The 13698-nt window shown below is 36.1% G+C and overlaps 1 protein-coding gene across 1 annotated transcript in view; it reads left to right on the plus strand.

Moving 5' to 3' along the window:
* The window catches only part of EFCAB13 (EF-hand calcium binding domain 13), a 140387-nt gene extending 128035 nt beyond the window's left edge, over positions 1 to 12352 (plus strand). The window contains exons 29-33 of the mRNA XM_075559676.1: positions 499 to 642; positions 7733 to 7804; positions 9493 to 9636; positions 11648 to 11717; positions 12274 to 12352. Of these exons, the coding sequence (XP_075415791.1) occupies positions 499 to 642; positions 7733 to 7804; positions 9493 to 9636; positions 11648 to 11717; positions 12274 to 12352 (509 nt within the window). The remainder of the gene's footprint in view (positions 1 to 498; positions 643 to 7732; positions 7805 to 9492; positions 9637 to 11647; positions 11718 to 12273) is intronic.
* Positions 12353 to 13698: the final 1346 nt, after the last annotated feature.

Here is a 13698-nt window from a genome sequence, read left to right on the forward strand (position 1 = left end):
TCCTGGTTTTTAGGTGAAATGTATCCCTGAAAACTTAATACTTTGACTTGTTGGCTTTCTTAGGAAATAGGCAAAAAGAAGCCTTTAGTAAGAGAAGAATATATGTGGTGAGGAAGGGGGAAAAATGAATGGAGATGGAATATATATAGAAATTTAGGATATTTACATTGTCATACCTTGAAATTTGGGAAGTTTTATAAGGACAAAAATTATTTCCAAAGCCCCTTTCACTCACTGAACATTTCCCTAGAAATGTGACAAGGGAGGCATTCTAATTCTTTAAGATTTATCATTTTATTGAATTAGATAAAGAAATCTCAGTTAAATCAATTTTAAACCATGAGACAAAATAATCAGTTCAGGGAAATACTTGGAGTAAAGAACTATTTAGCTTAGATTATTAATTTTAGAACCATAGAGATAATGTTGACTGAAATAGGTTTGAAAAATAGTTTTTACTTTAGTGTTCAGATTTACAGAATCTCTGTTTCTTTTTAGATATACAATCTGCCCTCAATATTGTCAGTTTGATGAACTCTGACAAAGTTCAAGTTAATGACTTGAAGGATGCTTTAAATGACTTTGACATTCCTGTAAAGCCTGAAGAACACAAGATGTTAGAAAGCATGGTTGATACCGATGGTATGTAAAAACACTCAGTTGTTTTCATAATAAAGTACCAACAATTATTTTCTATTTTAAAAGAGTAATAGGCTTTATCAAATTTCAACTGTTACCATGTCTTAGGGAATCCAGTCTATTTCCCTATCTCCATTTCCCACTCTTCCCAACAATTTTCTCTGTATTACCCAGGGGAATAAAACACCTTATCAGAACAAGTCCACTGAGATAATACTTTTTTTAATAGAAAAGTTTTGAGTAATGGAAATATGTACTCTGTGTTTAAGATTTTTGAAGGTGACAGATGGAATTAGACAGGCAGAATAAGCTCTATTTTTATAGCTCCGAGAAGTATCCTTTATCAATTCCATCAGGGCATGTTTGCTGGTTTATTTTGAGTACCTACATATAAATTAGGAAGGTGAAATAATAATTTTCTAAGAATGTATTAAAGTTGCTGTTAACTAAGAAGAGGCTAAGAAAAGACCTTTCCCTACTGCCTGAGTTATGTATCTTAATATACAATATCGTTAGTTTGTAGCCTGAATGTGAATCTTAGGAGATTTCAGAGAATATATAATACATACTTTTGAAATGTTCACTATTATTGTGTTTAAAAATTAATTTAAGATCCACTTCTAAAGCTATTTTCTTTTTTTTCAGCCTTGCTAAATGTATTTTCCACCACTGTTCTGTTTTGTACTCTGGTGGCTTGTGTGTTACTGTGATACTGGAGGTTATGTCACTAGTATTTTGAATGCCAGCAGGGTCCCCCAGGGTGAACATGTTTCAGCAGAGCTTCCAGACTATGAACAGAATATGCAGATGAATAGGCTGTTCACTACTGGGAATTAGCCACAGAAAACCTTATGAACAGAAATGAAATATTGCCAGATACTAAAAACCTCATGAAAAGAAGTAGAATATTGAAGGATATCATGCCAGAAGATAAACCCCCTCAGGTTGGAAGGATTTAAAATACGACTGAGACAGAGCTACTTTCTCAAAGTAGAATCTACCATAATTATGTGGATAGAGTAAAGCCTGTGGGAGTAAAGCCTTTGGGAACCTAATTTGCTAATGGGGCAGGCCTCAGAGTGAAGAAGCAGCTGCAAACAGCAATTAATAATCAGAGCTTGGAATGTACAAAGTATAAATCTAGGAAAATTAGCAGTTGTCAAAAATGAAATGCATAAAAATCGATACTCTAGGCTTTAGTGAGCTGAAATGGACTCCTATTGGTAATTTTGAATCAGACAATCATAAAATTTACAATACTGGGAGGACACACTCAAGAGGAATTGTGTTGCATTTATTGTCAAAAAGGACATATCCAGATCTGTTTTGAAGTAGAGTTCTGTTTGTGATAGAATTATCTCTATCTATCTTCAAGGAAATCCAATCAATATGATTATTATTCTAATTTATGCACCAACCATGAAAACTAGTGATGAAGGAATTGAAGAACTCTAGCAAACTTGTCAGTCTGAAATTCATCAAAAAGCAAGATACATTGGTAATATTTGGTGATTGGAATGTAACGTTGGAAATAAAGAGAAAGGAACAGTAATTGTAAAATATGGCCTTGGTGGTAGAAACCAAACCAGAGATGGAATGATAGAAAGTTTGAAATACCAACAACTTGTTCATAGCAAATACTTTTTTTGAAGTCACAAATGCCTTTTTAAAAAAAAATAGTTTTATTGAAATACCTTACACAATCCATTGTGTTTATTCACAAACAATTCTCAATTCTGTTATTCAGTCCCCTCAAGAGGAGTTATACAGTCATCAATGCTATCAGCTCCCCATAGTCCCCCTTCCCCACCCTCTTTCTTGTCCCTTCAGGGAGTCATTTCTCCTGTTACTGTTTCTGAAGGGTTATCTATCTTAATTTTCCTATACCAAACAATCTTTACATACACAAGTAAGCGTAACATGAATCTCACATGATTAATGAGATAAAACAAATAAATACCTTAATAGTAAGGGGGAGGGAATACTGAGTAACTAGAGGATATTTATGTGGTTCTCATCGGTGTCCTACTGTTCCCTGGATTCATCATGTTCCGTGTGGCCCTACTGAAAGGGATCTTCCAATTACTTCGCAGATGAGCTGTTGGTCTCTGTTGCATCCGTGCCCCTTCACATTGAGTTGGTTGCATGTTTTTGAACATCTGAAACCTCTTCCCATTGACACTTCATGATCACACAGGCTGGTGTGCTTCTTCCATGTGGACTTTGTTGCTTCTCTGCTAGATGGCTGCTTGTTTAATTACAAGCCTTTAAGACCCCCAACACTATAACTTTTGATAGCTGGGCACCATCAGTTTTCTTCCCCACATTTGCTTATGCAACCATTTTGTCTTCAGGTATCCTCCTGAATGGCCGTGATTTCACTAGCCAGGTTTGCACACAGCACGAGCAGAGAGGGCAGGAGAGAGCTCAAATACCCTTTTTATAGTCACACAAAAGTTGACTACACAAATGGACTTCTCCAGATGGACGAAAGGTGACTATACACTTCTCCAGATGAACTCTACAGAAATCAAATCGAATACTTTTGATGGAACAGATGATGGAGAAGCTCAATATTAGCTGCTAGAACCAGGACAAAGGCCAAATGTTACTCATATGTAAGTTCAGGTTGAAACTGAAGAAAATTTAAGCAAGTCCATGAGAATCAAAATGTGATCTTGAGTCTACCTCACCTGAATTTTGAGAACATCTCAAGAACAGATTTGCTGCATTGGCCACTAATGTCCAAAGACCCGATGAGCTGTGTAATAATATTAAGAGCATATACCTAGAGAAAGCAAAGATCATTTAGAAGATTAAAAGAAAAGATCAGCATGGATGTTGGAAGAGATTCTGAACTTGCTCTTAATTATAGAGTAGCATGGCAAATGAAATGGAGCCCTGGTGGTGTAGTGGTTTTGGGGTTGGTCTGCAATTGCTTGATTGGCAGTTCAAAACCACCAGCAATTCCGTGGGGGGAAAACTGAGCTTTCTATCCCCATTTTAAACAATTGCAGTCTCAGAAACCCACAGGGGGCCTCTCTGAGTCATCCTTGACTCAATGGCAGTGAGTGAAGGCAAATGAAAGAAATGATGATGTCAAAGAGCTGAACAGAAAATTTCAAAGGGCAACCCAAGAAGACAAAGTCATTATTATAATGAAATGTGCAAAGACCTTGATTGAGAAACTAAAAAGGAACAACAGCAATCAACCTGAAAGAGCTAAAAAATATTAAAGCCTGAGTTGCAGTATTAAAATATTCTATGGGCAACAGAGTGAACAATGCAGGAAGTATCAAAAGAAAATGGAAAAATAGAAAAAAAACCCACCTGTGAACCAAAAAGAACTAGTAGACGTTCAAGCATTCCAAGAGGTAGCATATGACCAAGAACTAATGGTTCTGAAGGGAGAAGTTCAAGCAGCACTGAAAACATTAACCAAAAACAAGGCTCCAGGAATGGATGAAATACCAACTGAAATGTTTCAACATGCTGATGAAGCACTGAAAGCACTCACTCATTTATGTCAGAAAATTTGGAAGACAGCTACTTGGCCAACTGAGTGAACGGTATCCATATTTGTACCCATTCTAAAGAAATGTAACAACGGAATACTCCAAATATAGAACATTATCATTAATATCACACACAAGTACAATTTTGCACAACAGTTGCAGCAATAGATTGACAGGTTGCTGCCTGAGGTTTAGGCTGGATACAGAAGAGGATTTGGAACAAGGGATATCATGGCTTGTGTCAGGTGGTTATCAGTTGAAATTAAAGAAAACCAGAAGGATGTGCACTTGTGTTTTATTAAATATGCTAAGATAATCGACTGTGGATTATACAAACTATAGATAGCTTTGAGAAGAAAGAGAACTCTAGAACACTACATTGTGCTCATGCAGAACTTGTAAGTAGATCAAGAAGCAGTTGTGGGAAAAGAACAAGGGAATATTGCATTGCTTAAAATCAGGAAAAGTGTGCATCCAAGTTGTATCCTCTTGTGATATTTATTCAGTCTGCATGTAGAGAAAATAATCAGGGAATCTAGATTATATGAAGATGTGACATAAAGTTTGGATGAAGGCTTATTAACAACCTTTGATATGCAGATGACACAACCTTGATTGCTGAAAGTGAGGACTTGAAGCACTTGCTGATGAAAACTAAGGATTCAGTGTGGATGACAACTCAATGTAAAGAAAACCAAAATCCTCACAACTTGATCAGTAGGTCACATCATGGTAAAAGAGAGAAGGTCAAAGTTGTTAAGGATTATATCTTCCTTGGTTCACCATTCAATGCTCATAGAGGCAGAAGTCAAGAGATGACTGATGCATTGCATGGGGTGAATCTGCCGCATCAACCTCTTGAAAAACAATGATGCTACTTTGAGAACTAAGGTGTACCTGACTCAAACCATGATATTTTCAATTGTAACACATGATCGTGAAAGTTGAACATTGAATAGGAAGACTGAAGAAGAATCAATACATTTGAATTATGGTGCTGGTAGAGAATATTGAAAATACCATGGACTGACTATTAAAAGAACAAACAAATTTGTCTTGGAATAAGTATAGCCAGAATGCTCCTTAGAGGCATGGATGGCCAGATTTTGTCTTAAGCATTTTGGACAAGTTGTCAGGAAGGACCAGTCCCTTGAGAAAGACATCATGCTTGGCAAAGTAGTGGGACAGCAAAAAAGAGGAAAATCTTCAGCAAGATGTATTTGCACAGCGGCTACATCGACGGGCTCAAACATAAGAACAATTGTGAGGTTGGCACAGGACTAGGCAGTGTTTCATTCTGTTGTACATAGGGTTGCTATGATTTGGCACTGAATGGCAACTAACATCCATTTTAGCATTACTTATCACTCATGTTCACTCGGTCACTGTGCTGCACAAATTCTGGGGCACATTGCCGCCTGAGTAAAAGATACCCTTTGGAATTCTGTAAGGAACCTTGATGCTGTAGGGGTTCAAATTGCTAATAGGAAGATGTATGTAAAGACTCAGAGCTTTGGGAATCCTATGGGACAGTTCTACTTTGCCTTATAGAGCTGCTATGAGCTAGGTTAGACTCCATAGTCATGGGTTTTGGTGGTGTGAAGTACATGGTCTACAGCTATACGTAGCAGACCTGATCTGAGGCCTTTTGTATTTGAGACACTATATGATATATACTGTATTCACTGAAATAAAAATGATATATAATTTGGAAACTTTCATTCTAGTTGGTAAAACAAATATAAACAACAAAAAGTAAATAATGTAGATTAAAGTTAAGTGAATTTTGAAGGGCACATGATAGTTCTTACATAAGTACCAAAGTAACAAACACGGAGGCCTGTAGGGGTGTAAAGAGAATTTCACCCATTTAATGAAAGTTTATTGAGCACCTATTGCTTTCAAAGTACTAAACAAAGATAAGACAGTTTAAGAGTTTACATTCCATTGAGATGAAAATTAATTAAAAAAAGAACACCAATGCTATGAAATAAGTAAACATTGTATGCTATGGAAGCATGTATGATAGCAAACAAGGCTGGATAGAGTGTACAGAAGGGTACTTTCTGTAGGAGAGGACATTGAAGTTGAATTTTGAATTGATAAGTGTAAATTAGCCAGGAATTAGAGGTTTGGGGGATTAGAAGGGATCAGGAAGACTATTTGGCTTGTGCAAAGTGTATAAGAAAAAAATTTTCATGGAGACATCAAGGAACTACAAATAGTTCATTAAGATCTAGAGTAGTGGATCTCAAACCGATTTACATCACAGTTACCCAGTGATTTGTTAAATACCCAGATACTTTGATTATATCCCAGATTTTTTTCCATCACAATAGCTGCATCAGGTCCAAGGCACAAACCTGTGTATATATATTTTTCAGAAAGTTCTGTAGTTCATTTTGATGTGAACCAAAGTTTGTCCATTGATTTGATAAGGCTAATAGTAGAATTAGACATAGAGGTAGAGGGCATAGAGTGAAGGAAAGATGCAAGCATTTTTTTTCTGAGTAAAAGAAGTTGATTTTTTTCTTTAAGGCTTTAGGGAGTTATTGAAGAATTCAAAATTGAAAATTGACATGATTAACTTTATTCTTTGAATAGTCATTCTAGCATTAGTGTTAAGCAGTGATAGAGGAAGAACAATCTAGGAAGCAGGTTAAAACTTATGAGTGTCTGAATTGCCTTTAAAGATGGAAAAGAGACATGTATGAGATTGTAGAAGCAGACTTCATTATATTCAATTAAATATGGAAAGAGGAGGTATAATGAGTAACAGATTTCTGGCTTGGGTGCCTCATTTCATAGTGATGTCATATCTTTATTAAGATATGGAATACAGGAGGAAGTTCAGTAAACATACAGAGTTCAGTTTAGGAAATTTTGTATTTGAGATCATTGTAAACATAGAGTTGACGGTGTGCTGGAAATATGAATTTAGACATTATCAACACACAGTTTGCAGTTACAGGAGAATTCAGGAAAAGTATACAGAGCACAATGAGATCAAGAGCCAACAACAGAGTAATGGGGCATGCATGTTAAAGTATCTTATTAAGGATAGAGAAAGAGAGTAATTTTTAAATGACAGAATAATCAGAATGGTAGGAGGGAAACCAAGAGAAACAAAGGGAAGAAGAGTTTGAAGAAAGACGGTGCTACGTGTTCATTGGCAATAGTTTGGCAATAGTTAACTGGTGAACTTGGTCAGGGCAGTTTCAATGAAGGCTGAAGCTAGTAAAGCTAGATTGCAGTAGTTGAGGTATGAATGAAGAAGTGATGAGTAAAACAACTTTTTTCCTCCAAAGATTAAGTTATAAAGGAAAGGAATAGTGTTGTAGTGAAAGGGAAATACAGACTCAAGGTAATATGCTTTGGAAAACTATGAGCTAATTCTGCCAGGAATAGGATTACGGTAGGTAGACAGCAATAGCATTCTCCAAAAAAGTGTAGAGAGGAAGAAAATTATAAGATGTGTCAAAGGCACAGTGAGTGAACATATTTAGCTTTCAGTGAAAGTCCATTTATGTTTCTTGACCCTATTAACTTTCTCTTTTTCACTGGTTTTCACTTTATAGAAAATGGAGACATTTCCCTAAAGAATGCCCTGCTAGCATTGAAGAGCAATAAACGTTTTCAAGATTTTAGAGGTGAGAATAATTAGGAATCTTTATGCACATTTTAGAATATAGAAAATGTTAAGCATAAGTCTTAAAGATTAAAGGCTACTTACATATATATGTAAATAGTATGCTACAAGTTCAAATGAATGGCACACAGTTATTTTAGTTCAAATGAAGATGTGTTTCCTTCATTCTCTAAGTCTGCTTTTTTATATCACTTATTCATAATTGAAGCAAGTAACATGTCTTCTACAAAAGGTACTCAAAATAGATGACTTTAAGAAGATTTTAACTAATACATTTAAGTTAAAAATTAAATAATACATTTCTATGGATTATAAATCAAAAAGTCTATAAAGATATACAGTGAAAATGTTTCTCTTAATGTTCTCTTATTCATCCAGTTTCTACCCCCTTCTCCCATTAACAAACCACCATATTCTTATGTGTGCCAGGGTTATATTTTTTCACCTTACTTATCTAATCTCTGTACTGAGCAAATAATTTTAAAAGTTACACATATGAAGAAGAATGCAATATCAGTACTGGAGGAGGCTTTCTTAATTATCCACAATGTGCAGATTGACATAACTTTTGTTTCCTGGAAATGAAGGTGATTTGACTTACTGATGCAGGTCAAAGACTATAATAGCCCTCATTATGGCTTACACTTGAATAGCAAGACAATCCACACAACTGAACTGATAAACGGCATCATGAAAAAATGGAGAAGTGAGGTTGAATATTTCATTCTACTTGCATCAACAATCAGTGTCCACGGAAACAACAGACAAGACACAAAATGGCATATTGTATAGGACAAATCAGCTGCAAAAGACCTTTGAGTTTGAACCTGCCACCCTTTAGGTTAGCAGCACAATGCTTAATCCACTGTGCTACCAGGGTTCCTGAAGGGCAGTAACTCTCCTATAATAAAGTTCCTTAGGATCTTCCATAGCATTAGAAACTCCTACCATCAGGACATTTCTTTGTACTGTTATTATATATATTAGATCACTACTAAAGTGTTATTAAAATGTATCATGTGAGAATAAACTGACCCTCTTACACATTAACAGTGTTGTTAGTTGCTCTTGAGTTGGTTGTGATATATGGCAAGCCCATGTATGCAGCGTAGAACTGCTCCATAAGGTTTTCAAGGGTGTGACCTTTTGGAAGCAATAGATTACCAGTCTTGTTCTTCTAAGGCATCTCTGGAGAATTTGAACCCCAACCTTTTGGTTAATAATCTAACATTTCACTTTGTCTCCCAGGGATGCCAGCATTAGTGTCCAGTTATTTAAAATATAAAGATTCTATTAAGAGATCAGTTAACTGGCAACGTGTACAATAGGGTTCGTAGCCCTGTGGGAAAGAAAGTCAGTATAAGACAATTTAAATTTTAGGGAAGGTATGGGAAATAAGCATATTGAAGCGGCAATAACTAGAATACAGTATCTTTATGTGTCCAAAACACACAAAGAAAAATGCAGAGGCAGAGATAGACGAAGACTATGCCAGAGATGAATTCCTAGTATGAATTTGTTTTTACGATTTGTCTTTTATATGTATTGTCAAGAGAGTATTGAAGGTAGATTTTACTATATTTCATCTTTAAATATAAAGTCTCAGGTGTCTACACTAATCTCTTGAATTATACTTTAAGGTAGTTATTTAGAATTTGTATCTAAACTGAAAATATTTTTTCTTGATAGAGGTTAACAACCTTGCAAAGGCGCTAGACAATGTAACCAATGAAAAAGTTAAAGCTGATGATATAAAACCCATCCTGAAAGGCTTGGGGATTAAATTTTCAGAGGAGGAACTACCGAATCTACTCAATTCTGGTCTAGTTGATGGTAAGTATTTCCTTTCACTCATCACATATACAGCTGTTTATCTTTTACTCATAAATCCATAAAACTGAGTGATTAGTAATCAAATTTAATGAGTTCAACAATACATTTTCCCTTTTAGTGTTGGGTAAGAATTGCTTCTGGATTATCCTTATATTAAGTATTATAGGAAAATGTATACAGTAAAATCTGGAACCCTACGCAGTGGTTCTCAACCTGTGGGTCATGACCCCTTTAGGGGTCCAATGACCCTTTCACAGGGGTCGCCTGATTCATAACAGTAGTAAAATTACAGTTATGAAATAGCAACAAAAATAATGTTATGGTTGGGGGTCACCACCACATGAGGAACTGTATGAAAGGGTTGCAGCATGAGGAAGGTTGAGAACCACTGCCCTAACAGGATGCCTTGTTTTTTTCAGGTCTCATCAGTTTTCTGCATTTGATAGGGTGTTGTCTTACCACTTTTCCATTGCTTATTTTATTGGAAAATATTCTTGTTTTTCTTCTCCGGCAGGTTTCTTCCTTATACAGGTTCCAAAATTCACAGATTTTACTACATAATATCCCCCTTTTCCATTTCTTTGCTTCTTGAGGTTTGTACCACAAATTGGTGGGTTTTTATTTGGTTAAGATCTGTGATGCTTTCTCAAATTCATTAAATAAAAAGTTTGGTGATATATAGAACCAGTTTGATCCCTCTAGAATTCTTAAGAAGCTACATTAGTGTTTTTGGATTTCCACCAGCCATTAATATACATTATAACTCAACATATACAAAGATCCTTACAATGAGACCAATAAGCATCATCATGATAAACAGAAAAGATTGAAGTTGTCAAGTATTTCATTTTACTTATATCTATAACTAACACTCATGGAAGCAGCATTTAAGAAATCAAATGATGTATTGCATTGGGAAAATGTGCTGAAAATGTCTCTTACAAGTGTTAAAAAATAAAGACAGCACTTTGAAAACTAAGATGTGCTTGACCCAAGCCTTGTTATTTTCAATCATTTCGTATATATGCGAAATCTGTACTATGAATAAGGAAGACAGAAGAATTGATGTCTTTGACTTATGCTGATGGTGGAGAATAGTATATAATATGCCTTATACTACCAGAAGAAGGAACAAATATTCATTGGAAAAAATATAGTCAGAGTGCTCCTTAGAATCAAAGGTGGCAAGACTTCATCCCATGTATGTTGAGTGTGTTATCAGGAGGGATCAGTGCCTGGAGAAGGACAATCATACATGTTTAGTAAACTAAAGGGTCAGCAAAAAGAGGTAGACTCTTAGCAAGATGGATTGACACAGTGGATGGAAAAATGGACTTAAACATAGGAATGACTGCAAGGATTATGTAGGACCAAGCAGTGCTTCAACCAACTCCATAGCACAGCATCACCACTACCATGGGAATTTTGGGCTTACATGCAGAGCTTTGTGGTATTCTCATTTTTTTTCTTTTCTTAAATTTCAAGTATATGACTGATAGAAAGCAAAGACTTCATTCTACCTTTATTAATGTATCTTTGTTCATAATTGTATATAATCTTCCTTAGATATTATAGTTGAGTTTGGCTTAAGGCATGTATCCTTTGGTAGATAAATTACCATCATGAAATTTAAGCAAGTCTAATAAAATTTTTAATGTTACAAAATTAAAAAGATAATACTGTACCAGAAACACTTCAGAAAAATGGTCCCCATTGGCTAAGGAATGTACAAAATTTCTAAAGTGAACACTGGCTCAAATATCTTAATCATTATGGCGATATCCCTTTTGTGTAGTTCGCTTGGGGTGTACATAGAGGAGTCAGAGTTAGAAATAGATTAGGTATGACCCTATTTTCTCTCATTTGACAAAAGACTATTCCTTTACGCTTCATTTTCAGACAAAGGGCAGGTGGTTTTAAAAAATTTCCTGGTTGAGTTGATGCACACACCATATTATACTGAAAGTTTGGGTAAGTGAGAATTTTGTAAAACTAAAATTTTGTGTTAAAGATGGTATTGTTCCCGGCGGCGGCTGCTCCCGCAAGGCGGTCGCGTGCTCTCTCAGCTGGGCCATGGGCAGGTGGACGGAGGGAGAGGGAAGGAATCCTTGGCTGCGGAGCCGTGTGCACGCAGTCGCTCCTCACCGGCCAGCAGGGAAGCCTCTCCGCTCCCAGCGCGCCGCCCAGCGTCCAGCCCTGGGTGGTGGGGCGGGGGTGGGGCCGTGGGGTGGGGGGGGGGAGGGTGCCTGGAGACCAGTGCCGGCCCCTGGGCGCTGGCGGGACAAAAAAAAAAAAGATGGTATTGTTTGGTGTTGAATAGTATACTTTGTGTGGTTTTGCTATAAAGCAGGGTGTGTGTGTGTCAAGTGTACTTTGGGTTAAAATTCAGTAGAGAATCCCAGGATTGACTTTTTCCTGGGTTTATAGTATATTTCCTGGATCGACTGTACACATTTCATCATTCAAAAAGCTTACTATATAAACCTATTTGGAGGGTTCCTTCCTAGTGTCCAAGTTTGTGATTCAACATGGCAGTCATCAGTTGGTGATGATGTGTTTGACCATTTTACTGATAATCTGTTCGGGGGAAGATCAGCGTTTCCTTCTCTTTTTTATCCATTATTCCTGAAACCCTAGTGATGTAGTGGATTACAAACTGGGCTGCGAGCCAGAAGAGCAGCAGCTCAAACTTAACCACTCCATGCAAGTCAGATGAGGCTTTTTGGCCCCGTAAAGATTTACAGCCTTGGAAACCTAAGGAGGAGGCTCGACTCTGTCCTATAGGGTTTCAATGAGTCAGAATCAACTCTATGGCAGATAATTTGATGTGAGTGATATCCTTTAACTTAAAAGGGATTTTTATTATGGGAAGATTAACTGTTGAAACCTTAAGACGATGTAGAAACATGTTGAAACATATAGGCTTCCTCCATGGCATCCTTCCCACTCTTCTACTTCTCTAGTTATGAGGCATTGAGTGTAATGTGATTTTAATGTACTTAAAGAATTAACATTTCCAAGTGCAAGAAGCGTCTGTAGTACATCTTGGTTCTCCCTGCATTTTGGGCTAAAGGAGTTCACAGGTATTCTGGATGCTGTGGGTCTCCTCAGAGCAGTTCATTATCTTGAGAAGAACTGGCGCTCATTGATTTCTCTCCAGAATCTTTCCAAAGCTTAAAGGAAAGGATTCCAAAAGCCCTCTTTAGGGATTTACAAAATAAAATCGTTCACCAGACAGAACCTAGAGCTTAGACCAAAATATTTTGTCTTTAATCTTAGTTTTTCCAACTGGGGTGTTTAAGCAAACCTTAGAATTCATGCTTCTATGATAGTGCTTATCAATATAAAATATTAAAACTTTCCCATACTTGAATTAACTATTTATACATGATAATTAAAAAAAAACAAATACTAACAGTTAACCAATTATTGACAAGATAAAACTTTTTTCTGATTTGCTACTAGAGTTTTAATGGAATTCCTAGCTTTAGATATGATAGAGAAAAGTATAAAAAGATGTTTTGAGTTTTAAAATTTTAAACAAATATAGCAATTCTTAAATTTAAAATTTATGTATATTGCAGTGATTGAGATAGTATGGCAATTAAGCACTCAGTTTATGAAACCATATAGCCTGGACTTCAAACTTGGCTGCTTATTTAGTAATTGCATACTTTTAGAAAGAATGCCTTATATATTTTTAGATTTTCTTATCTGTTAAATGTTGCTGATTTCACAGAGTTTTTGTAGGACTAAATTAGATATTTAGCATTCTGCCTAATAAGTTCAAACTAAATATATACTTAGCTGTTATTGTTATTATTCAGGGCATAGTCTTTATATTTGGATGTTGAACAAATTCATACATGTGCTTTTAAAATTGTATTTAGAAATAGAAAAACCTTTAAAAGCCCTGACCTCCATTAGGAAAAAAGTGATCAATCCTGATGACCTACGTTCTATACTGAAAACGACAGGAGTTCCAATACCCCAAGAAATGATTCGAAGGACACTAAAGAAAGTGACATTCAAAGGTGAGCATTGGGTGTGTTTTTAGGTATC

Source organism: Tenrec ecaudatus, chromosome 10 (genome assembly GCF_050624435.1).
Source record: "Tenrec ecaudatus isolate mTenEca1 chromosome 10, mTenEca1.hap1, whole genome shotgun sequence".
NCBI classification, from domain to species: Eukaryota; Metazoa; Chordata; class Mammalia; order Afrosoricida; family Tenrecidae; genus Tenrec; species Tenrec ecaudatus.